Source organism: Ornithodoros turicata, chromosome 6, assembly GCF_037126465.1.
Source record: "Ornithodoros turicata isolate Travis chromosome 6, ASM3712646v1, whole genome shotgun sequence".
Taxonomy (NCBI): domain Eukaryota; kingdom Metazoa; phylum Arthropoda; class Arachnida; order Ixodida; family Argasidae; genus Ornithodoros; species Ornithodoros turicata.
Window position 1 is genome coordinate 73,435,798 of NC_088206.1, and position 26,215 is coordinate 73,462,012.

Here is a 26,215-nt window from a genome sequence, read left to right on the forward strand (position 1 = left end):
CACTTCTTCGCGTTGCATTTTCTACACTGTGGTCTGCGAGGAATAAAATGACACCATAGTTCCAAAACCGACCGAAACGGGTGCGACCGTCCCTTTAAACGTGCGCACCCCAAGCCCTTGGGTTTATGAGGCGCTATTATGTCAGTTGCCGAAGGCTTCTGAAATATTGTGCAACATTTCTCGTTAATGTAGCGCTTAAAATGGCTCTAAAAAAGTTGTTCTGAGAAGTAGCTGCGGGAGGAGGATTTCACCCTCATTTCCCTCTTCCAAATGCACTGCCAAAGGTACAGGGAGGGGTATATGGTAGCCATGGCAACTGAGGCAGTGGCATCAATATTCAGTTATAATTAGCCACAAAGTTGCTGCGACAAAGCATGTGCCAGTGTACCAGCTTTGGACTGTCGCTTTAAAAGAACAATTCTCGCCTACGTCGAGTAGCTGGACCGACACTGGAGGTTGCCATGCACCACATGATCCTAGCAATGTATAAAACACTCAGTCTCTTGGGGACACCGTGTCACGCACCGGGAAATACGGTATTTTACGGATTCACGTCTATGTGAGCACATCTAGTGGCTCTTCCAAGGAGAGCTGTTTCATACACATGGCATAAAGAAGAAGAAACACGTTCTTCAACATGTTCTGGCTCTTGCGAGCCAGTTCGCTGTACATGTAGAGCCATTTATTAAATCAAATACCCTCGGGAGTCCATCGATGTAAGGTACATCAAAACGGAGGGGCGTCCGTGGAAAGAGTTCGTGACACTGTTCAGTGATGGTGACCCAATGTAAGGAACATGGGTAGGATTGTGCCCACTATAAGGATAAGAACATCTCTCCTCCTGAACCCCTCGCTGGACCGATTCCTCACGTCTGGGTCGGCATGGCGAGAGACCAGTTCCGGTAGGACGTGTACCGTCGATACATAAAGGAATGTGCCCGCGCTGAACAGCAGAGCCAGTCCAGTGGAATTGAGCGAGTTGGACCCTTCTTGAGATTTCTGAAAAGTGCCGTTCGGCGACAAATGAAGATAATAATTCGGGATAATTTGACGTTGAATTAGATATAACGATCATTTTTCTGATAATGTAGCGATCCGCATTCTACTAAGACCGGGACAACCGGGAACAACACAACGCGGAGCGCTCACTTTAATACAGATACATTCACAAATGCTGTTTTTACTTTTGCAGCGGGAAATTCCTTTCCGACAACGCGTGTGATGTGGGAGCGCTTTGTTGCCAGACTGGCAGAGGACAAAATATGCGCGTCTTCCCTCCTTGCATCGTAAACAATGCTCCGCATCAATATGGCATCGAGACAACAATAGAGCATTGAGCATTACGAGGTTGAGCCGTAACGTTACATGGCACGCTTAGACTCCTCCTAATGGCCGTACTCTCTCTGTAGACGACTGTACTATGAACAACACTTCCCTTATTTCCCTTTCCCCCGTTTTTTATATCTCCCCCAGTTATAGCTTTTACATATACCCCAATCGCAGCCACGTTTCCTAGAATGTAAGAACAAATTTCCTCGTCCGCTTTATTACTGTTATTTTTACGTTCCATTAAATTATGCCATTATCTTCCACGTGTTGTCCTGGTTTTAGTGCTTTTAACGTAGAACGCGAGTCTTACACTAACGAGCCCAAATGGACGTTTTAGCGAATGTAATGATCGCTCGAGCTAAGTTCGTACTTAATAAAAAGTGTTAATTACATAATTGATGACACAATAGGTGGTCAGAGTCATCACAGGAGCAGCCAGTGAGAAGACAGCCAAATGCCTGCGAATCGTCGGCCGTTCCAGGCCTTCGTGCAGTAAAAAAGTGGCCAGAGCAAATGCAGCAGGGAACTGAAATTTGCAACAATGAGCCTATGATACCGACCGGCATTGTAAGGAGCGGGTGGTCGGCCAACACTGTTTTCCCACTTACCTTGTGCAGTACGATGGCCAGGAACACCACAAACTCCGTTTCCACCTTGCCAGTCGTTGCTGCAGCGCCCAACGCGATGCCGTCGGCTGGGTGTTAATTGATTTAATTACGTTAAGGACCTTTATTGGGGTTTTATAACTATTAACGATTAACTTACTGAATCTTTTTTTTTTTTTTCTTTTCACTGTTCTCCTGTTTCTGCTTACTACAGAAAGTGTACGGGTATTGCGGTAAATTTTGCGCGATTTTTTTTCCTTTACTCGGCGAGCTGTATTGAGTGCTTTTATTTTATCATATTTCTTTTCACTATTCTCCTCCGTCATATTTCTACTTACTACAGAAAGTTTATGGGTATGAGACTGTGTAGCGTAGGCTATTGTGTGTTAGATTCTCGCGCATTATTTATCTTTACCGTACTTCTGCGCCTTAATTATAGTGCTGCCTGGTGTCAGTCAAGCTACTTTGTTGTAGCTTTTTTTCCGGGGCCACCGCCATCTTTTGTTAGATGGAAACGGAAACAACAACAACAAAAAAAAAAAAAACACACAACCGAATATTTACGTTTATCGGGAAAGTCCACCGCCCAGAAAACCGACGTACCTGCAGCATGAACAACAAGGCCGAGAGTGGCCGTGAAGTTTGTCTTGCGACCTTCGCCGATCTTCACCGTCGCCTCCGCATCTGCGTCATAAATTGTCGGTTGCATGAAAGCCACATTCCAGACACACGGATGCCCGAACGTACCGGATGTGCTGTGGTGACGCTGTGAGAAGCACTTGTCTACGATCAGCATGAACAAGAATCCCAAAACTAACGTAATTCCAACAAGCTGGTGTGGATCCCTAGTAATCTCTGTTGCACTGTGAACATGGTTCGCTGCAGATGCTGTACCTCCCGTCGTTTTGGGGGCTTGGTGTTCATGCTGGCTAAGATGACTTGCACTGTTATCTGTCAACAATATATGTATGGTAAAGCTCAGATTCTTTTCAAACACCCAAACGTTTGCTTCCCCTAATGTTGATCTGCTTCTGAAATTCTAAAATTCACCCACACAAGAGATGGGCGAGCTCCCCACGAAATTATGTCAATGGTTGTAAATAACTAAAAATGAGACTCGTAAAGTTGTCTCTAACTTCCTAATATAATTAAGTAGCTCGTGGTACTTACAGACATATGAATTGTATAAAGTGCTGACGCCTTCTGGAACTATGACGCTTAGTGCGGTTCCAACCAACAACCCTGCCCCAAAAACTGAAACTAGATGCAGACGAGCCTGCAAGAAAAAGTTCAGTGACCGTCAACATGTGGGTCTCGAGCAGGTGCAGAAAGACACGAGAGGTTCGTTAAAAAAAGAAAAGTCGTATTGACGCGTTTCCGCATCGGTGGTTTTTCCAAATTGGGGCAGACGACTGTTTTCTACACTGTTAAAAAAACAACCTGTCAATCAATCTGCTACAAACCAAAAGGAACCTGTCTACTATGTATTCGTCGAGACGTACACATCAAGTGCTACATTTTGAATTTTTTTGTCTCTCGGAGATGCTCTAGTAAGTATCAGCAGCACGATCTTACTATGATAATCAGATTTTGCACATCCTGCATGCAACAGCGTCAGCAGGACTGCCCTAGTGAACTTATGTTTACGATTATCATAACTCGACCACGTCGTCTTGTGATCGCAGTTGTCTAAGAAGTCTGACGTAAAGAAACGGTTCAGAAACGGTAATTCTGGCACCGTTATCAACAGGACATCTCACCTCCGATAGAGGAATAGCTAGTGGAAGCAATCCGCTCACATAGCTGCCTACACCCATAGTTACAACGAGTGCGAACAGTCCAGTGTTATCCGCCATCGTGGCGGTACGAGAATACTACACAAACTTGAAATGACAAATTACTCGCTGTTCTAACAGCAACACAAACATGCACGCACGAACGTCTCTGCCGCTCGAGCGGCAGCCCGTGTCACGTAGGCAGCCATCTTCGAAGGCATACGATTGCCGCGCTACCTGCACTACCTGTGGGAAGTGTAGAAACCGAAACTGGAGTACAACTGACAGAGTGACCGTAACCTTTAGATATGTCGGTTATTATGTGCCGAATATTACGATTATAACGTTGTGGTTGTTAAAGTGTGCCGCAAGTTAATAGAAACAGATTACAACACGCTTCATTAGCGCTAGCTGCACGAGCAGAAGTCTCGTATCGTCTGCAATAATTTTGACAGCCTCGCAACCAGAACGTACAGAGCAAATGTGTTTGGCTGGAAACACGCTGAGAGCAAGAATAAACTGCGCGTGTGTTGGATGTCTTGAGTCGCACATAATTTTTATTTCAGGTGCAGCGTACCAAGATTTTCGGCAATAATTCGACTACCCAAGCTGCAGTCATGGTAAGAACGCGATAACGAAGTGCCAATTATTACATCTGTTTGACCAGCTGATTAATTGCACATTTCATGTGCCCGTACTGTTTGTTTGCGGCACACTGCCCCAGGCCTAAACTTGTCACCCTTGACGGTATTTGTTTAAACATGCGTTTAAAGAACAAGCTTCACCCGTTATTTATAGGTGCTACGCGAATATTTGTAATGTTAGCGAAGATGCGTGCCTAATTTGCGTCACCTACTTTGGTAGTACGTATTACATTCGCAGCCCATGCACGGCTGGCTCGTCGTGCGCTCTAGCCGGTTACCGACGGTACTTTGAATGAGAACCGCAACTGGAAGTTCGTTGCTCAACTCCCGCACTGTTAAACTCGCGCGTGAATAGATGGGTAACCAATTTGTTTGGTGATGAGTAAGAGAATTGCGATCAAGATTTTTCTCTGCACTTTGTACAGAGAACTGTGATGTCAAATACGCGTTGTGACATCGTCTCGCAAAGATGATGACATGAAAGCCAATGAAAGCGAGTCACCGTCTGACCATATTGAACATGTTTCGTTTCACGTGTTGTGCTTGCTGATTTCTTGATTCGTTGGGAGCACTGTTTTTGAAGAACACTTCCTTCCTGGATGCAGTCCCATACAATCCTTTTGGTGCAAGCTGGGAAGCCGGAGACGCGCACATATTCAGACTACGAGTCTGTGAACGAGTGCATGGAAGGAGTGTGCCACATTTACGAGGAGCACCTGAAACGACAGAATCCCAACACACCATCCATCACGTACGACATCAGCCAGCTCTTCGACTTCGTGGACCAGCTCGCGGACCTCAGCTGTCTCGTGTTAGTATTTATTGCCTGCATCCCTTTATTCGTGATGATGGCGAACTCCGCTGGTCGATCTGGATCCTCTGGACAGAGCAGGAAAGTCAGACATCATGAATCTCACACTCCGTCCAATCGTCTGGTGGTGCAGTGAAGTATCAGAAGATGCGCAAGTTACAGTGGAGCGCTGCTGGAATTTCAGCCAAATCAGAGCTTTGTCTGCGGAGCAAGAAAGCACGATCCGCTTAGTTCAAAATGACCGTCGAAGCACGCAAATCTGGTATAGATCGACCAGTGATACGCGCACTCGCAACTCTCCGCTGTCTAGCAAAAAAATGTCTGTCAAGATGGATCAGCGGAATTCGCCATGAGTGTGCAGCCATCCTCTGAACGCAGTCTGGGTGGTTGGCAAATCGAATTGCGAGAGCAATATTCATAGGGTGGAGGCCTCGAGAAGTCGCCCCAGTACATCATATGCAGCAAACATAGCAAGGAGTGTGTTGCCACTTTGGGCAAGGGTGGCATTTGACTCTGTCTATTAATTTCAATCGTGAATTTAGGGGCACAAAATATGGCTACCTGGAGCAAATGACGGAAATTTGTCTAACAGTGTGTGAATCAGTCTTTGTGTAAAGAAAGCAAATACTGGGAGCCCAAGCAGAAACATTTATGAGCTTTCCTCATTTGAGCTCTGTATCGAGGATATGCCTGGATAAACTTCATTGAAAGCAACTATAGTACAGGTCAAGTTAGCTCACACAGATCAACAGCATCCTCCAAATCTTAAGATAACCGTGAATGACTTAGAGGGGACATGGGATACCTCTGAGTCACTATGTAGTGCACACGCTTGTTTCAAACAGCCGCTTGTACACTGATTGTGTTGTGAAAACAGCCCTCGCCGATGGCATACCTCAAGCACATTAGCAAACACGTAAAATATTTGCGATAGCACAACGTGTCAATCAGCTTTCCATTATGGCTACCAAGCTGACTAGAGAGATGGGCCCAGATACGTTGCATGATGGTGAGAAACAGAGAGAACGCCTGATGAATGCAGGTGAGATGTAAATGGACGCCCCTTCCTGAGATATAGGTTGCAAAAAACTGAGTAAATTGCACAACCATCAATATATGCATACAAGATGTGTTTAGAGAAACAGAGTAATAGATGTACGTCAAGAGGTATTAAGGATAGCGCGTGATAGTTGCTGCAGCAACTGGAACATCTTGACAGCATTTCCAGCAGTGCCATCTTCTCGTATGGACTGCCGTCCTCCCCTGGTGGAGACATACCTCTGTGACTCTGGCTGTTGTGTGGTCTCAAAGTGTAGGAAGAGTTTAACTGCAACGTGCATTTCTATGGGTAATACTGTCTGAAAATGGCCAGCGGACATCCCACAAGTGGCAAGACGTAACCTTTGTAGTCACAGCTTCGGGCCGTCCTGAGCTCATGCAGGTGTACCTGGTAATGCCGTAGTAGGCAATTTTTAACGTGGTATCACCTATAGAAAGGCGCGTGAATCCTGCCGGGGAAGTTAGTACGAGAGGCTGCTGGTCTTCAGACTTCCAACAGCTTCCCTCTTTTGGTCTCTCTCAGCTACCAGAAGTCGACAAACACGTACGCCCCCTACAACAAGGCATGGATAAAGGAGAAGATCTACATCCTGCTGCGCAGGCAGGCATCGAAAAGCCAGTCTTGAACCGGCTGGCAAGCCGACCGAAGACCCTCTTCATATTGTGGTTGCCCCTTTTCTGCGTGCATCACCATCGTCATTGTTCCTCCTGGATCTTTTTTTTTTTTCTTCCCTCTGCAAAGTACGAGGAAGGTGTAAACTATGTGCACAGGTAATAAATTGAGTGTATATAAGTGTAATACAAATGATGGACAGTGGATTACGGTGACTTTTCCCTTTTTAGCGACTTGTTCCACCTAGCCCTAGATAACCGTAACGAAGAAATGAGCCAAAGACCATATCGGTTGCAAGCCTGATTCCGGCTGGAGCTTTATTGGCAGGGGTTAAACCCATGCACTTCGTAGTGGCACTGGCAAAGCCACATGGCACAGGTCAGTAGGCAGGGAGACCAAGAAATGCTTCTAGCAAGTCCGGGTGGTAGTGGAAGGTGCAGGTCAGGAGAGGCATATGGAGGATGTTCAGACTGGAGCAGGCTGTGCTCTGGATTGGTGTGGTGGATGGACGGTGACTTCAGCCTTCAACTGCTCAAGGGAAACCGTGTCTGTGTGGCCATCGATAATTAGGGTGACGTGGTGTGGGGTCCAGTGAGTAACTGGGAATGGTCTGGAGTGGCGCGCCTGGAGGGGTTTCTGCATGGTATCGCAGTGGCCGAAAACGTGTGAGCAAGTCTCCAGATCGTGATGCTGGTAGGCTTTCAAGTGGTACGGAGGTGGGAGACGTAGTCTGTCGTGCTCGCTGGTACCATGTCAGTTGGGGGGGGGGGGACAAAGACTTTGCCGGAAAGGAGGAGGGTTGTCCGGTAAACAAGTTCAGCCACGGTGCATCAGAGGTCCGGCTTGAAAGCGGTGCGGATGCCCAGGTGTGTTATTGGCCATGGCGTTTTCAGGTGCGGTGTAACCTCTCTGCTAGGCCGTTTGACGCAAGGTGGCATAGGCGCCGACTGCGGGGGTGGAGGGCTTGCGAGCCTGAGTCCCTCCAGGGACTTCCCGGGGGGAAGATGGCCCCCTCCGGAAAGTCTACCCTGCTGACGCTCAAGATGAATATTTCGAGGGATAACTTAAGGATCGCGCGTTTCATGCCGCCTCACAAGGTCACAAAACGGAATTCCCGACACCTTACCAGACCTCTGTGTATGAAGAGGGGGGGGGGGGGGCATTGTTGCCCGGGCCCCTCGGGCAGATTGAAAACTCTCCGCTTATGCTGGGTGGTATGCGGTTGTCCTAATACATGGTTGCTTCCCAGGCAACAAATAAGGTGGACTGAGTTGCTGGCGTCTGTCTGTAGAGGTGGTAGACGTGGCGCCCAAAACGGGACATCCGTGTACTCATCTTCCGTGGCAACAGTCGATGCAGGTGACTCGGGAATGGGACTGCTTTGGGCCAACTGGTGTAAGGATCGGTTTTTGCATGCGAGATTTATGCAGGATTTATACGAACGTGCCGAAACCTGTTGTAGAATGTAGTTATAGCCTTGGCTGTGTGGCAAAGGTCCTACTAGGTCGATGTGCAGGTGGTCTAAACGGCAATCAAGCGGCAGAAATCTTGAAGGAGCCACACGGGTGTGCCGTTGGGTTTGGACAACCCAATGCTCGATGTCCGCATCCGTGTTTGGCCAGACGTATCGTGTTCCAATGAGTGTTTGGGTAGCTCGTATATGGGCCATGGTGTGCAATTGGTGGGAAATAGGACGACGAAGGGTCGAGGGCAACACCGGGAAATGTCACAAGCCACAGGAATGGTTGCTCCAGGGAGAACGGCGTTATCTATCTTTTAGGTTAGATGAAGAGCTTGTGCGAAAAGTGGAAAGATCGTCACGAGGATGTCAAGGGAGCGTGAGGTATAGAGGGGGGGGGGGGGCGGTCTGGTCTGGTGCGCTTGTTAGAGTGGACTCAGCGGAGGGCATCGGCCACAGGATTGTTGGCTCCACTCATGTGCTGGATATCAGAGGTAAATTCCGATACGAATGCAGATTTCACGGGGTGTATATCTGGTGCCAGTGGAAGAGCATACTTGAGGGGCCTGTGGTCTGTGTAGGTGGTGAATGGACGACTAGAGCGCTGCGGGGGCCGGGTAAAGCCTTCTTTATTGCGGGCCTGTGCCGGGCCCGGACTTGTACATTGCAAGTCCTAGGTCGGTCTCGAACCTGTGTAGCCCCACTTTTTGCAAGTCGCGGTCAAGTTTGTACAGCCAGCTTCACTGGGGCGGGCAGGGTCGAGTAGAAATTGCTTGGTCACGTGCCAGGTATGGAGTCGTCGGGCCGGTCCCGGGCCGGGCCTTGGCCTAAGAAAACGGCCCGTGCTGTGCTCCCTGGACCGACCCTCCAGGAAATGTAGAAAATGCGTCACTGAGAGAAATCTGGCGAGAGGCTCGTGTCCAAACACGCGTGTCAGCCGGCTTGAGCTTGCAAGAGAAGAATACGAGGGGTGCGAAGCGGAAGGAACGCGTTGCTGACGCACAGTACCGACCGCAACACTCGAGGCGTCCACCGCGATGCTTGCTCGATTTTTTTCCTCTCGTCTGTCGTCCTAATGCGGCTTCCTTCCTGCGCGAATGGTGCCTTTTTTGGAAAGTTGGCTTTGGTAGCAAATTGCCCCACTGCAGACGCCGACACTGGGCGGAGGCAGCAAGGTCGTTGCGAATCTTGTTGAACGCGGTGGTTGCTTCTTGGGACCATCCAGTGTTTGATGAACCACGTCTGCGGGCGGATGGTGAGACTGAGCGAAGTGTTTCCGTACGGTATATGGTACGAATCGTCTATAGAAATTTACGAATCCGAGTAATTGTCGGGGCCGCGTGGCTGATGTTCGTCGGGGGAATTATTCCACCCAACCCGGACGACAAGCATAATCACAAATGTGAGATAGCTATACGTACGCTATACCTATTTCTCGACTACACCGCTTGGCCCCGGAGCGTTTACGAATCGCCAAACAGGAATTGGACAATATGTTGGACTTAGGCCATCATCCAGTCCTGGGTCGTCGTCTCTGCATGGGGTGCCTGAGTCTACCCCGTGCGATTTTACAGCCCATCTTCATGCCCATAATCTCTATTTTCAAAAATACACTCGATCAATGCCTGTCATCAGAATCCCGTCGAATATTCCGAAGACTGCTATCGTGACACCATTCGGCCTGCTTGAATGTGTCAAGATGTCGTTCGGTCTGCGCAACGCGGCCCAAACTACGCCGGTTCGGCATCATACGGCGGGGCTTGTAGCAGCATCGTCATCGACTGCATCTGCTCCACGATACCCGCGAACACGAATTCCGAGCGAGCGCAACATCTTCCCTACCAACAAGGCTGGTCTCCTGCCTTGCTTGTAGCGCAGCTACAGGACTGTTGGGAGGTTATGTTAGACAAGTGAAATTGGGCCTGAACGAACCAAGTGGTAGGGTTCCAGTCCCAAAATGTGGGCATATTAACGGCGATGGCTGACCAGCGAGGGTGTTGCCGCCCATGGACATGTAGAACGGATGGACGGTTCGGTAGGTGTAGCGAAGAAATGAGCCAAGGACCGCTCCGGTTGCTAGCTTTATTCGCGCGGGCTAAGCCTCCCCTCCCCTACCCTATAGAGGCTAAACCCATGCATCTCGTATAATGGCACTCGCGATGTGGCTCAATGCGAGGATTAGTACAAAATGATTTTTTCCAGGCTAGATACATCTCAGTAGTTAATGTTGTATGTTCGTAGCATAGACGATGAAACTGAAAAAAAGAAAATTGCGACATCTAAAATGGGAAGTCATCGTCATGTGTCCGGAGAAGTCGTCACGTCACTTTCGGGCGGTCCTTGGAACTTGGTCAGGGAAACATCATCCCTTGCGCGCGTTTCTGTGCTGTTGCCTGGGGCCATTGTGAGCCTCGGATATCTGAAACCTGAGAGAAAATTTATAAATATAGTAAACGCAAAGTGTTCAACATAGAAGGTCTTTGCTTTTACTGGTCTTTTGGGAGAGTCAAATCTTATTCGTTAGTTCCACGCCAGTAGTACTGGAAGTGAAATCGTTTGTTACTGGCATGCTTGTAAATTTTGCGGGATGGCACCTATAGGTCTGTCTCCTACAGCTATGTCCTGCAGAGTACAAAGCCTTCGCGCCAACAGGTAAAGACCTTGCACCCCTGGATGACAGAATCCCACGCTTTACAGAAATATGGCTGCAATTTTTAGGGCCATTTGTGTACAGCGCTGAGAGCCATGGCTGTACTGTATTCGTCGTAAGCACGACAATCGTTATAACCGTGCTACCCATCATAAAAAGCGCGATAACCGTTATAAATGGACTCCATTCGTATTTCACGTTCACCTGCGGCGCTGTCGTAGCCGGTGCGGAAGGGCGTCACCAGGGACACGATGATGATGAGCACGATGGTTACTACGACGGTGGCGACGCCTATGATGATAAGTGATGGCCGTTGAGCGTGTTCTCCGCTTGGAAGACTGAAGAGTTTCAAGCGCCACAAGATTATGCAGGGTGAGTGGGGACCGAAAAAGTCTACGGCAGGCAAAGCGAGCAGAAGGACGTCACACAGGTACGGCACTTGATGATCTCTAGAACCACCGTTAATTTCAGACAGATGAGCATTTCGAGAGAAAGCTTCTAGCCCAAAATGTGTAAATGCACCGCGCAAAAGATGGCGGAATGTATGGTCTGCGAGGCATGCCATTGGGGCTGTTGAACCATAAGGGCAGCCAAGATGTTGGCCAATCGCCGAAGACGATGGCGGCTCTTCTCCAGACGGCCGCTAAAAGCATGCTCGTCATTGGCGGACTCACGTCTCGCTTTGTCTCTAGGTGGTGTTGGTTGAACTCGGTCTTCGGCTGTTGTCCGCTATTGGGAGGTCGGCCTTTGAGAGAGAAATGGATGAAGGAAAAGAAAAGGCGGCTGGTGGGGGCCATTCTTACTTCGCTACGCGAATAAAACCAAGTTGTATGTCAGAACGACCTACACTACTGTATAGACAGAACATAAAATCGCGGCCTCTGCATCCCTGGCTGTAACCATTTCGGGAGGCATTCTACGGGAACTTTCCATTGGGGAGAGGATTTCACCCTTATTCAGTCTCTCAGATATACTACCTAATGCACGATTTTTGGGGTTGGACTCTCGGACAGCCCTTTGGCTGATTCCTGGCATCCAACCCGATGTAATGCTTTCCCTCTAGGCTTGTCTGCTATCCTATGCTTCTTGGGTTGCTTCCGTAAGGAAGGGGTATTATACCGTGGAAATATTCGACGGAGCTTTAGATGCCGTTCTAATACGAGGGCCGTATCTATATAATGGCTGCTCAGACGTTGGTATGTAACTATGGATGTCACTCTTCGACACTTTGCTCTAGTATTTTTCAGTCTTGTGTGAGTTGGAGAGGTCGTCAAGTGCCGTCTTGCTGCATGCGCTTTAGGACGAGAGCCTTTATAAGGTCCCTGTCCCGTAGATCATATACGCAAGTTCGGAAGTGAGTTTCTACTCAGTGCTTACCCCTCAAGCGAAGGAACTGCAACGTCAACGCATGTCTGAATTGGAGTGTACATGAAACAGACACGATGGGAACTTACGTGACTGAAATTCTCTGAGGTCCATTCTGCTTCCTCGAGTTCTTCTTTTACGCGCGAGCCTCTCCTCTTTGTCGTCTGTACGCGGGAAGTGCAAATGGCATGCTGAAAATAGAGTCACTAAATAAGCTACGCTTCAGAGTAGCGACACTGTGCCGCCATGTTGTTTCGGATGACCTCCAGCGCCATCCATTTAGCGCTCTTCGAAGTGTCGTCTTCTTCCACTGCTGAACTTCACCTTCATCTATTTCTACTGCCAAAATAGAGGTGGGGCTGGAGGTCATCCGAAACAACATGGCGGCTCAGTGTCGCTACTCTGAAGCGTAGCTTATTTAGTGACTCTAGCTGAAAAGAGAAAGTCGAAATTGTTGTTTCTCCTCGAGCGGGATGGTGCTTATCCGCAACGTCGAAATTATCAGCGGTCCTACCCACGTGCAGCATGCATCCACAAGTGTTGTTGTTCTTCTTCTTCTTACAAATATTTTCCTTTCTTTTTTCTTTCTTTTCGATCACCTCTTCTTCTCCGAAGTGTAAGAAAATCTTTAAAGTACCCAATAAATTTGCGTAGCGGGATTTTTGCGCGGAACAAGAAAATTAACCGAAACCGAAACCCGCGACGTGGCGCGTCATCAGCATGGCGACGAGGACAAAGTGGAGCGCGTCTTGTTGTCACTCTCTGTTCTGCTTCGACACGACATCTTCAACGCTACTTTCATTTTCAACAAATACAAATAATAATAATAATGCGAGGCGGTGACGCGAGGATCGCGCAGAATTTTCATTTTGGGGTCGTATTACCGCGGTACAGATGGCAACCACCGTTGTTGCCGCGAGATTTCAAACGCATACGGGAGCCTCAGTTATAAAAATTGTCTCTAGCGGCCGGTCCACTTTATATTTATGGAGATGTCTGCTGCCTTTTTCGACATCCCGCGTTTTTACAGTACAGTAGCTAAGATAAAGGGACCTGTTTCGCCCGCTTTGAGGTTGAACCCTTGAAACGCTCGAAACAGTTGGAAGCAGGCAGCGGTCTTGAAGTACAGGCGTTCGCTTCGAGATGGCGCTTTCTGTCCACCCAGAACGATATTTGAGGAAGTTTCCGTCTGCGTAGAGCTCGCTTGAGGAAGCAGAGGAAGTGCGTCCGCAGAAAAGGCGTCTGTTATTTCTTCCTTTTCGTTGACGCAGAATAGAACCAATTGTTTCATTCAAATTGAGAAAGCCCAGCATTTTTGTCATCACACCAGTTTTTGACAATCGCACATATACACCCTATCTTGTGTCTCGTCGTGTGTCTGTCGAGGCAGACGAGATAGAAAGAAGGACCGGCTACCCCGTTTGCTTCGGTTTGGGCACGGGTTTAGGTAACAGAAGGTTGTTTTCAGAATCTACCAATCTTGATTCTGCTGTATCTCCTGGTCACGACTGGTGGGATAGGATCCTGTGGACAGTAGAGCGCATCAGCTAAAGGGGTCATGTTTGTAATGCGTTCAGAATAGACCTTCCGACGAACAGCTGTCACCGGCTCATGCCAACATGTCGGGAGGCTATTCTACGAGAGATATATTGTTGTGTCGCCAGGAACGCTCAATGTCTTGTTCGCGATAAGGCTTTCAGCTACAATCTCCAAAATTTTATCTCAAGAAATATCTCAGGTGAGATTTTATCGAACGTCGACGCTCTTGCGCAAAGCTAGATAACAGTACGTTGATTGCACGTAAAGTTGCGTTGTGAGCTGTGACGTCGTGCAGTTTGCGTGTGAAAACACGGATAAAAGTATCGTACAAATCTCATCTTATAGCTGAATCTTATCCGGAATCGTGTGGCGAACCAACAGGCTCACGACGTCTTTTATCGCTCTTTCCGCGCTTTATCACGCGTGCTGTCGCGATATTTTTTTGTAAGCGCAGATAACATCACGGGGATCAAACGAAAATCAATCCTTCAAACCCCAAGAGAACGCGCCCGTCCTCGAATTTTTTGATAGTATTCGTAGATGTGACAGTACTCGGCTTGTGAGGAAACTGCATTCCGAGGAGGTTGCACCATCAAGGCAAGCGGCCAACCCGTCAGCGTCGAGGCCCTTTCGTGACGTCATAAAACGTCACTCGCGCTCGGCAACTTGTCGCGGTTGCCAGGCAACAGGAAGACGCTGCCGACACTGTTTTTTCTCTCTCTCTCTCTCTTTTCTTGGGGGTGGGGGGTAGGGAACTCGAGAGCCCGGTTTTCAGGGACAGTCCCGTTCGTTCAGTTTTAGTCAACTTCCCTCATACGTTCACACTCCGCACAGACTAACCCATATTCGAATAGGGCGGCATCTTTTCCTGGTAACCTAGTACTTACTGCTAGTAATTTATAGTACCGACTCCTCGGAGCGAAACTGGACCGTGGCAGTTGCTTTTATGTAAGACTGAGAAGCCCTGGTTATATATCATCACTTCTGGGGGAACCCTGCAGCGGTTCGAGCCTTCAGTTCCTCCCCCTTCCTTCCTTTTTCTTTTCTTTTTCGGGACGCCCAGTCACTTTACGTAAGAAACGCGCCATAATTATGAAAACACAGCTCTTACACAACTGAAAACACGGAAAGAAAACGCAGCTTTGCGGAAGATAGCTAACGTCAAATCGGTAATTTTCAGTTTTTTTTTTTTTTTTTTTGCGTCGGAACGGAACATTCGTGTCACATTCAAATTCAAATTCAATTCGTTTCGATTCGTGTCGCACTGATTAGCAGACACCCACTTTGAAGCGACAATCTCGACCGAACTACACAGCCATCACTGTCGCGTGAGGCAGTTATAATAGTTTAATAAAAAGTATCGCTCGGTTATTTATTATTGAATTTTCTTAGCGGCGATCTCATGCCGGTGACGTTAGAAGCCTGTTCCGCGAAGCAACTTCGTGGAGGCGAACGGAGATTTAAAAACTTGTACACATTTTGCAATTTCTATTTCAATTTTATTTTCCTTTCGGATAGGAGAGAGTAAAAAGCCAGAAGGCTCGACGAAGACTCTGCTCCCAAGAATACATCGTAGCATTACAGAGAAATTATACGCAGGAAGCGCATAAACGATAGAAATTCACTTAATCCCCGGATATAAAGAAATATGGCACAATTCCCGTTTAGAAAACGTGGAAGGGTCTACTGAAGCACCTATAAACTGACTAAACAAAGACGACGACTAGTGACTGTTTCTTGTAGCTAGTTCTACATATCGGTACATCAAATTGCGCAGCTCTAAGTTGATAGGAATTTTAAATTTTATAATAATAATAATAATAATTTTAATTTAATTTAACTTAATGATTTTAAATTTTAAATAAGTAATAATTTTTAATGCGCTTTTTCCGTTCAGTAGGCAGGTTGTAGGTGGGATGGGGCCTGAGCCGACTTCAGGGGTCACTGTGCCCTCCAAAAAGTCTGCCAAAAAAACGGAGACAGCACAGGTGGTGTCAGGTTTCTGAAGCCACAACCTTCCATTCTTTCGCGTGACCTGAAGCGTGCCAGTAGAGGATAATCGGTATGTGACCCCATGTTTGTCTTTTGTAGAAGAGGTAGAGGTCTTAATAACGATGATAAATTATATCTGCACATGTGTAATGCCGCTGTCAGGTATAAAATGATGTCGCGGACCGGCTGCGGTTCCAGTCCGCACAGGCTCGAAAAAGTCCAACATTTTTTGGAAAGTTGGTCAGGTTTGCGCGTGAGCGACTTGCGAATACGAATTTTTGATACCTCGAGAGATCTCGTTGCAAAAAATTGTTATGCCGGTTCCTTCAGAAACGCGCGAAAAACATAAAAGTTTTCAACTTTCTTTTTTTTTTTTTTCTTTTTTTTTTTTTGTCTTCGGCAGCATTCATGAACGTAACATAACGTACGCAACGCACACTGTTCGCAATTGATATGAACGTCAAGTGCCGGGCTGCTATCCTCAGTCCTGATCAGCGTTCTGTATTTCTCTGATTTCTAATGTACAGTGTTTGAGACTAGCGCGTGCAGAACATGGGCGGATCCAAGGGGGGCAGGTTGGGCCATCGCCCACCGAAACCTAAGTTTGATTTCCCTCTCTCCCCTCCCCCACTACGCGCTCCGACAAAGAATCCCCCTCTCCCACACGGAGGGTCTGGATCTGCCCCTGATGCAGAACCCCCTGCTGGCGAGCGTGAGTGTGAGACATGGAGGTATATGTTATGTTCCCATGCACAGCTACAAACACGACGCGCCCTACGGAAGTGGACATCGCCACCGCGCTGGGACTGATACTCCTCCCCCAAACGGAGAAAACACGAGCGACATCGTTGAGAAAACCAAGCGACACCTAGCGAACTGGAAAAGACAGACGAAAAGCGCCTTGCGAGCTACGTGCAACAACTAAAATATTCCTCAGTGACTGTGAATCTCGTAAGGGAAGCCTGCCCCGATACAAAGGGGACGGGAGGACCTCGATATTCCCAGTTGCGAAATCCCCAATCTCGAAATTCACGTTCTCGAAACGGGAATGCTAGATAGCTTCTTAATGTGCCGTGTTTAAAAACACTGCATCACTATTGAACCACTCAAATTCACGGGTTTTCGATGTCTGTCCAAAGCCCCATTTTACCGACCAGGCTTAGCAGGGCGGACACGACGGAACAGCATGTTGGTTAGTTTATTATTAGGTTAGACCAGGTTCGCTTTTGGCAGTTTCCCGACTGTACTTGTGCGACTTTGTGACTGACTACTGTGACTTTTATAGTCGGATAGCATTTATTTATGGCAGTTTATTTTACAACGGGGATTTCGATCACTTTATTTCGAGGTACATTGAAGGGTACAAGGCACAACTTGAAGCTGAATCTGTGCAGTTACGGGTGAGAGTGCTCTGGTGAAGCAGCGCGCTCGGACGAGTTACGGTTAAGTCTGATATGGGCTGTACATAATCATACACCGGTTGTGTAATGATGCGCTGATGAATCAATTGCTTTGAAGGCTTTCATCGCGGTGTTGGCATAAATAAAGCGGGACGGATAATTAAGGGGCTTGATTTCCATAATCGTTGCCACGCCTTCCTAGCGAAGCCTCATTAAAGAAACGACTGGTTCGCAGCTTGTAAAAGTCTCCTTTCCTCAACAATCGTTGCATAGAAGTCGTACTTATTGAAGTTGTGAGAGAGAAAAGAAACGGGGGAACTCTTTCTCAACCTTTCAACGAACAAGTTTGGGAGTCGCCATGACAAGGAGTAGGTTTTCCACAGCCCCAGTCTACACCGCTAAATCTATCGGGGTTCGGTGAAATACGCTCGGATGCCAATTCTGCCGGGTGTGAGTGGGTTGCAGATGCATGTGTCTGTGCCGGTGGCGTATCGAGGGGGGTTCGGGGTTTCAGCCCCCACCGGTATAGTGCTTTTGTGTGAGGGCAAACGAGGGTGAAATCCTCTCCCCCACGTAAAGTTCCCGTAGAACCCGAAATGTTTCTTCTGGCTATACGCCACTGCATGGTCTATACTTCTTTCGGTGCTCCGAGGTTGTAAAGCCGATGTTTTGCCGGCGTAGTTTGAGAGCTTGTTGCTTGTAAACCCAGCACAACAAGTTTTTGCACGTGACGTGGAACGCTAAGTATCTTTAAATCCCTAGTAAAGTTGTGGTGAATGGTTCGGGGCGACGTCTGGTGGGAAATAATCCCCCCATTTGTCGAGCAACAGTGATCTATGTTCCCGACTGACTTGCTGCTCCTGACGGCTACGTAGCCGACTTTTTTTGTTTTAGACACAGTGTTATCCGCATGCAATGGGGTTTTGTCGCCGTATTTGACGAACAATGCGCAATTGGTGGCAACACAGTGTTGCCCGTAATTTTCAATTTTCTAAAAATTGTGAGCGCAGTTGAGACAAAAATTGTGACGTGAGAGCACTGAGGGTCAGGCTATCGAAGATATAAATTTTGTGAGATTGCGGCTCTACTGCTTTAGAGTACCCTTAACCCGCAGGCTAACGAAAATGTATTTGGCCGATATCTGGCTACGCCCCCCAAAATCGGGGTTTTATGTGGGCGTGGGCTCGTGTTTTTGTGGGCGTTGCCCAAACAGGGAACAAAAATCACGCTTTGCGCCGCATTTTGTAAATACCGGGACAATACCGCGAGATATCTCGGGAAAGAGGTGGAAAAGGAAGCAGAAGAGAAGAACATTCGTGATGACATTATTTAGTGTTCATTTCCACTTTGGGTAAGTTCCGTTCTCGGAGTTTTCCGGGTTATACTCGAAGCGACGATGATGCAGATCGCGGGTTAAAACGGGTTCTAAAACAGAACAGGTTCCATTGCACGCCAAAAAAAAAAAAAAAAAAGAAACAGAAGAAGAAAAGCTAAGGCAGGCGGGGAAGACGGAATCTGTTGCAGCTCTCATGGGATCTAGTTTGTTGGGTGGGACGACAAAAAAAGGGGAAAAGTGGCGTCTTCGAGAACTTTTTGTAGTCTATGGCGGACTGCTATACGGCATCATAATATATTATCGACTCGCGCGCGCAATTTCGTATCTGGCCAACTTGGTTACTCGATCGACTGCATTTGGTGCAGTGGTTCATTCAGAATCCCAAGTACGAGGGGGGGGGATGCAAAAAATGAGGGTTTCATTACTACAGTTACGTCATAACAGCTTAACGTATCATTACCGACATGTGCCTAAAGCTGAAATTGCAAATGCTCCCCGAAGGGGATGCACAGTTTAAAAATTTAGGGAGGTGTCGCCAAACAAGTGGGGGGTGTACGGCCTGGATAAATCTCTGGTATGAAGGTATACCTTCATACCATGACCTGCGTGGGATTTCGTGGGATACGAAAAATAGTATATTTTCGTATATATAGTATTGTGGTATAATGGTACTGCGCCAGACAACGCCAGTCTCAGCACTATTTGTACGAGTGGTACCTCACTTCTGCCTACGCGTTTGAGCGTCTCAACTAGAACTACTCATTTTTGGTACATAACGATATCAAATGATAATAAATCTTAAAGATCTGACGTATAATTTTTTTACACATTTTCCGAATGAAGTAATTGCTTATTCTTTGCATCGGATATCAGTTTCTTTCGCTAATAACGATCTTCATGATAGATTTCACTTCCTGTTCTCCTCATATAGCTCCTCCTCTACTGCGGACGTTATTTCCGGTAGCCTTTTGAACAGCGCGCTGAAGTCACTGTAAAGTGCAAACGATTTTTGTTTTTTCCTCAGATGCGCGTTTCTCTCTCAAGACGTCTCGAGTGTGGCGTCACCAGTTTGTGCAATATGACGTCGTAAACTGGAAGTCAAACGTTTTCATTGAAAAAAAAAAAAAAAAAAAGGAAGAAGAAGAAAGGAAGAAGAAGTAGAAGAAGCACTTGTCATCTCCGTTCAGGGAAACGTGTCGTACCTGCGTCCCAGTGCAAGAAGGACCGATCATAACAGAACACAATTCCTCTTTATTTTTATTTATTTATTTTACTCTTTTTCTTCTTTTTCTTTTTTTCTTTTTTTTTTTTTGCCGTTGCAATTTATTGCAGGGGGGGCATCATCCCAATAATAAAATGCCCACGTAAAATACCGTACATCATCGGCAAAAACTGATGCGTTCCCGGAATGTTCCAGGCACTTCACGCAGACGTCACGAAATTTCCAGTCTTTCTCGCAACACCGTCTGCATTCTGACATTCCTCTGACGAACTATCCCGAGATATTGTACCTAACCGCAGCGGTCTCTGTTAACGTAGCTATATTTCTTCGCAAAAGCTTCCACAGCGAGCGAGGAAAACTTCGCAGAAGAGCGGCGGATAACTCAACACCACCCTATCGTCTGCTAGCGCGTGGACGTTGGCCGCGATTTCGCAACACAATCAGCTGGCGTCCGCTTTATTTTTATCGCGGCTCCTCCGACATCGCGTCTGCTTCCAGTTAGCGCTCTTACGCGACGGATACGCCAACGTTAATCCTGTAAAAGGGTTTCATATCATCAAATCAGACACGGCTTAATTACTAAAGCATTATCTGAGGTGAAACCTGAGCAAAATTTTCGAGCATAGGGGAACAGAGCACAACTAGTCTTCCGTTCGATCGTTTGCTGCCAGTGCGCGCGGTCGCTGCGCGCATGCGCGTTGTCTGGTTGCTATGGTGATCTGGGGACTCGAGGCTAATGGCACACGAATCTCTCCTCCTCCGTTCTGCCTCTCCGTCGGCCGTGCCGTACACCTACGGTCTCTCTTCGTACGTTTCGCGGAGCAGGCTGAAAACGAAACACGAAGAGAGTGCTCCAGAGCTAGCTAACTAGCGCAAAGTTTATTATATAAAAGTTTGGCTATAGCTAATATTTCATGAAGCCGCGCTCGTCGAGCGTGCAGTGGCGCTGCAGGCTGCTCCGAAGCAGACGACAGACTGTCTCTCTCCTGTTGCTTGCAGACGTTCTGCTGTCCTGTGTTCGGTATTTCGGCTTGTTGCATAGTTGAAGAATTACCGTGTAATTTCCCGATATATGTGTACTATAGTTTCCCTTCTAGCAAAATGAAAACAAAGCTTGTACTGCAGGGGCGGATTTAGGGGGCACCGCCTCAATTTCGGTCGTTACATAGAGTTTCAGTTGACCTTGGTTGTGTAATAGCATACTGTCCAAGGCAGGACTCTCCCCCCTCAGAAAAATCCTGAATCCGCCTCTGATGTACTGCTTGCGACACGGTCGTCTGGAATCGCCTGTCAGTATCACTTCTCAAAATGGACTTCCACGCCAACCATAATCTCGAATCATATCGTTATCTGCCCAGATTTTGTTCAAAACGGGGGGCGTACGCTTTTTTCTGACAATTATGAACAGCATAAGTGTCACAAAAATGGCGTACGCCTCCCGTTTTCAACAAATCAGTGCTGATAACGATATCATTCGAAATGGCGGTCGGCTAGGAGTGTGCTATGCGGTGAAGTTCATTTCTAAGAGCGTAGTTCTGCAGCCCATATTTCCTTACTTGCCCTCGGAAATGTTGTTCCAATATTGTATTGTATTGTATTGTAGAAAGACGCACGAATGAATGCTGCCCGTGTTTATTACTCAAAATAAACGTTATTGCAACACCTGGAGATTTAAGATAGGATAAATCACAAGGTGCCGGTCAGTTAGTATGGGATCGGAGTATTTGTAGCATTCAGGACTGAATGTATTCATCCGGAGTAACCCTCGGGAAAGCTGTTCTCTCCCTATTATATACGAACGATAATTATTGAATACGCATAGGCTATTTGATTTTTGCATAAATTCTGTTTTAACTACCAACTGAATCCTACTATCCTATAATACATTTTTACATTTACCGGCGCTCTCGGATGCGAAAAATGGGTTTGGTCCAGTTATAGCTTCTGTCTCGAACCCCATTTTTATGCTTCGTAGTATTTGTGCCAGAGAATTGCTTTCGTCTTACATTATTTTCTCCGGAATTTCGTGAATTCCTTACTCGGGCTCTCCAGTCACCACGTTAGGCTTAAGTAGTTTACCGTCTCCTTGATACTTACACCTGTTGTAACACAGGTACTCCGTTAAACGAAAGGTACACGTGAGAACAAAGAAATATTGTTGCCTATTTTCCCGTCAGCTCTGTTTAAAAAATGTAACGTGGTTTCTTCGTTGTTTCCACTTTGATGGTCCTCGCAACTTCCCCACCCTAGTAGCACAAAACGTTTTGTAAACGTCGAGGAAAGGTCTACCCACAACCACATTTTCATCTAGGAGACGTTTTCAATCTGATCTACATAACGTCTTCTATCCCCGGATAAGTTGACGCTTTCCCGAGTCTTGAAGACGTGTTTGTGGCCGTCTTGAAGGCGTTCAAAAAATGTTTAGAACACTAATTTGAATGTGAGAAAATTCAGCCCTGTGGATATCCACCGGGTACAGTTTTCCGGAAATCTACCTCTTTTTTCATTTTTCAACCTCAGTCACCATCACCACACGTTCCATTTTCTGTTTCTCCAAGCAGAACTGCAAGCAGCACTGCCACGTGGCATTTTGGCCAAAATCGAAGACGCGGGTGGACCGCGTTAGCAGAGGTCCTCCCTCCGTAAGAACAGCAGGCTCCCTCCACGGCGTTACACGTAGGGGAACCACAGCGTAGAGGTGGTCTATTCCCTTGCAAAGGGAAAACGGATACTATACATTGCTCGTCTTAGAAACTGCCGTAAACTCGATAGCCGTGCTCGCCTCTGAGTCAAAATGGAGGGTGAGGTGTCTAAGTTTATTTCAATTACGCACACAAACAACACTGAAGTGGGAAATTTCTGGGAGTATTAACTCACCGTGAACTCAACGCCTGTGTTTCCTACTGCTTTTGGTTTGAGACAGTCAGTAGGTCCACCGAAAGTAAACTTATTCAGTGCACACAAAACGTCCTCGTCTAAGATACGTCTTGAACACAGTTGGCGAAGACGTATTATAAACGGAAATTCGGTACTTCTTGCAAACGTGAACGGAAGACGTTTACGGGAGGTCTTCCTTTAGCATATCTCTCCAACAGAGATGCCGAAGACGTATTATAAACGCTAAATCGGCGCGTCTTATAAACATACTATAAATTACGGCTTCTAGACGTCGCGTTGACGTCCTGATCGTCTTCTATCCTAATTTGACCAAATAAAGACGTTTCCGCGACGTTTTGTGCTACTAGGGCACTTACCTCCTGGATTTCCGAGTCTACAAATAAATAAATAAATAAATAAATAAATAAACTGACTTCACACAAACACTAGTCAGCAGCACTCCTTACAACATACGGGCACCTGACATGTGTTCGCAATAAATCATACAATCGCTGAACTGAACCCTGCAGGAAAAACGAACAAGGCCTTTTGTTTTATGTGTGTGTGTTGGCTGTTATATGGTTCTGAGCAAGAGCGTGTTTTTAGTAATTACATTTTATCCATAATGCACTTAACGGGTCTATTTTTAATGTCGTTATTGTAATTATTGCTTGGCGTGCTTCGGTAATAAATACTTCTGGTACAGACAGAAGCTGCGAAGTTCACGTCGAATTTTCATTTTCACAAATGTCTCATTATTTTCCCAGCAGGGCCACAAGGAAATCGCCAGGCCACACCTGTACACCGATTGCACTGTTGCTTCAGCACATCTACATCAACGAGTATGCGTCACATCCGAGCCGATGAAGTCCTCCTATGACGTCACGTTTCCGGTATGCAGCGTGCGTGCACTTCTCAGGATCGCGCCTTCAAAGGCCGTGATTCAATAGCAGACGATAAACAGATTTTAGTACGTGCAGCTAGCGACAGATGGCGCAACGTTTAAGTGGCATTTCAGTCGCGAACCTTTCGCAACAAACAAGGGAGGTCAGCTTTTTCTCTCGTGCTCTTTTTTTTTTTAACCCTAATTCTTTCATGGCGGGAAGTTCAATTTGCGGTTGATGGTTTATAGTTTAGGAAGAGCAACCGTGCTCATTTGTGCTAAACGAGGCAAACGCTGGCACGGTTTCCTGTGAAGTCTGCCTAGGACGCGCGATTTCCCCGAGCAACAGCTGCTGACATATCGCTCGGTAATGACGCGCCATCAACAACTTACCGTGCATTAATTCCACCTGATGTAATTGATAATTTATGCGGAGTGGTTTATGCCTTCGCGACGTTGTTGATATCCGCTGACCTGTTGACTTTACTTTGTGTGTCAATTGTGGACCCCGAAAATAATTGTGATATTTTGCAGGCGTATAGCGATACTTTGAGCTCAACTCTGTTCAAATAAACAAACGACATAATTTAGTCGGACTACAACGCGGCGCACTTCATTTCGACACTTTCCCGAAATTTATCGTTGGGTCGTCTCCCACTGTCATGTCCGGTGTCACCCCTCCGCTTCAATACATTGACGTGGGCAACATATCCCTGAATGAAGCAAAAACGTCACTAAAATGGTTAGCCACCTGTAGGACTCGAACCCACAGTTTGTGTGTTGCCCTTTCTTCTGTGTTCCACCCTGACAACATCAATTTCCATCATATCTCATAGTTAGGAGTGAAGACAAGAGGATGAATGTACAACAACAGGACTGGGCCTTAGGCAGTTTTAGCAGACCGTTGGTAAGGTTATCGTGTACATCGGAACCAATCACAGTCGCGTGTGACTCAGAATCTTATAAACTGATTGCCTCCGGTTGATACGGTTCGACGCAAGCCACGTTATCAACGGCTTGCTAAAACGTCAAATTTACACCAGCTGGCTCGCATAAACCGTTTATGCTCAATCAATATATTGGCTCCTCTCTATTTGGGTTTGAGTATTTAAAGTCCGGGTTGATGGGCGAAATAAAAGTAGACACTTGGTTTGTGAAAAACCCGTTTGTTACGCTTGAGTTACGCTCGCGTCATGTGACCGGAAATACGCGAGGTCCCGGTGGTCTGCACAATCTGCTTCCGGTCTGACCGGCAAAACGGCACAAATTCGCAAAGATAGCTAACGCTACTAAGATGTTCCAATGAACGCCACGAACGTTCTTGAATTTCGGAAGGTTATATATGTGTTCCAGGACAGTCTTGGTTCTGAGGCAAGAACACGTTGTCGAGCTGATATTAGTGAACAAATACTTTTCTGCTTTGCCACACACGTGCGGCGTCGAATCTGTAATTAAACGAACAATTGTACTTCTCGGCCTTTATTCGCAAAAAAACATTTTCTTGCCCACCCGTTTCAACAACAAACGGAGACACGTGTGAGCAGAAACAAAAACTTGCCGCCTTGCAGTCCAACCGCGGCAGTCCAACAAGAGAGGGCGCCACAATCCGCGGCCGCCATACTGTTTTCTATGTTCTTGTCGGTTTCCTCCTATGCCTGTCTCTCTCTCCCTCTCTTTCTTACCCCAATCCTCTGCCCTCTCTACCATCGTAGCTTCCACGGCCGCGAGTGACTCGCTTTGCTTCTTTGGTTGTTGGGCACCTGGAAATATTGTTTTCTTGCTTTGGTTTTTCCGTTCCAGAAAGGAGGACCGTATTTTTAGCCGGGACGAAGTAAGCGCTGGTGGTTGGTTCTGCTCGCGGGGCCGGATTTGGAAGGCAGTTCCAGAGCGTTTCGACACGACGACGTAGACGAAGCCTGAGCGCAGGCAACAAATATAATCTTCGTGACAAAAGAGAAAGTTCACAAATTTATGTGTTTCGTTATCTTAAAGCTCTCCGATATTTCTAAGTTGGTCGAGACTAAAAGAAAGCACAACCAACGGTATCAGTCGTCTGTCCATTTCTTTTTTTCACGAACCTCCTGTCCAATCTAATCTCTATTTGAAGTGTCCATTCCAACGTGTCTGTAATTTTTTTTAGCGCTGGTTTTTCCCGTCTGCACGAATGCACTTTCGCAATTTATTAAGTAATTTAACGTCAGTTGCTCAAATCGATTATGAAAAAGAAAGAAAAAATATTCCGCCTGACCTCTTAGCTTGTTCAGCAACAGCTAGAGTCGCCGATTTTATTTTGATTGATTGGTGGATTGATTTTTGTTTTACCTTTTTTTTTTTGCGACTAAACGTGCGTTCACACCAAGATGTAAGGAGGTGGTTCACACTAAGCATCTGCGAATTTTTGCCGCCACTGCGGCGGCGGCTACGCAACTTTAGGACTTTGGGAAGCGACAGGGTTTTCGTGGCGCTCCTCTTTCGAGAACTGTCTCGACGGTCTGATCAAGCGTGCGTATTGCCAGCATAGGTGATCGAATCGACCGTGATGCGCTTGTTTCGTATTTTTTATTCGTTCTTTTTCCCGGCCCCGTGCGTTTCCAACTTGCTGATGTTTCAGCTGAAGGTTAACCAGTGGTCATCACATATAATTTTTCGCAGCAGT

The 26,215-nt window shown here is 46.9% G+C and overlaps 3 protein-coding genes and 1 long non-coding RNA gene across 4 annotated transcripts; 2 read left to right on the top strand and 2 right to left on the bottom strand.

Annotated features, from left to right (window-relative positions):
• Positions 1 to 627: 627 nt before the first annotated feature.
• LOC135397350 (zinc transporter ZIP9-A-like) lies at positions 628 to 3,932 on the bottom strand. The gene is made up of 7 exons (XM_064628893.1): positions 3,695 to 3,932; positions 3,105 to 3,210; positions 2,682 to 2,885; positions 2,538 to 2,618; positions 1,938 to 2,023; positions 1,721 to 1,855; positions 628 to 999 (listed from the first exon to the last, which is right to left on the bottom strand). The coding sequence occupies exons 1-7, from the start codon at positions 3,788 to 3,790 to the stop codon at positions 769 to 771; spliced, it is 939 nt and encodes a 312-aa protein (XP_064484963.1). The 5' UTR covers positions 3,791 to 3,932; the 3' UTR covers positions 628 to 768.
• A 265-nt stretch (positions 3,933 to 4,197) lies between these two features.
• Positions 4,198 to 7,042, top strand: LOC135398335 (enhancer of rudimentary homolog). The gene is made up of 3 exons (XM_064629753.1): positions 4,198 to 4,329; positions 4,959 to 5,164; positions 6,747 to 7,042. Exons 1-3 carry the CDS (start codon positions 4,327 to 4,329, stop codon positions 6,847 to 6,849), a joined length of 312 nt encoding a protein of 103 aa, XP_064485823.1. The 5' UTR covers positions 4,198 to 4,326; the 3' UTR covers positions 6,850 to 7,042.
• A 3,321-nt stretch (positions 7,043 to 10,363) lies between these two features.
• On the bottom strand, positions 10,364 to 12,505 carry LOC135398336 (uncharacterized). Its single transcript, XM_064629754.1, has 4 exons — positions 12,400 to 12,505; positions 12,323 to 12,338; positions 11,150 to 11,283; positions 10,364 to 10,721 (listed from the first exon to the last, which is right to left on the bottom strand). Exons 1-4 carry the CDS (start codon positions 12,422 to 12,424, stop codon positions 10,594 to 10,596), a joined length of 303 nt encoding a protein of 100 aa, XP_064485824.1. The 5' UTR covers positions 12,425 to 12,505; the 3' UTR covers positions 10,364 to 10,593.
• Positions 12,506 to 15,801: 3,296 nt separating this feature from the next.
• Positions 15,802 to 24,155, top strand: LOC135398337 (uncharacterized). Its single transcript, XR_010424087.1, has 2 exons — positions 15,802 to 15,911; positions 23,447 to 24,155. It is a non-coding gene; the product is annotated as an uncharacterized LOC135398337 (long non-coding RNA).
• Positions 24,156 to 26,215: the final 2,060 nt, after the last annotated feature.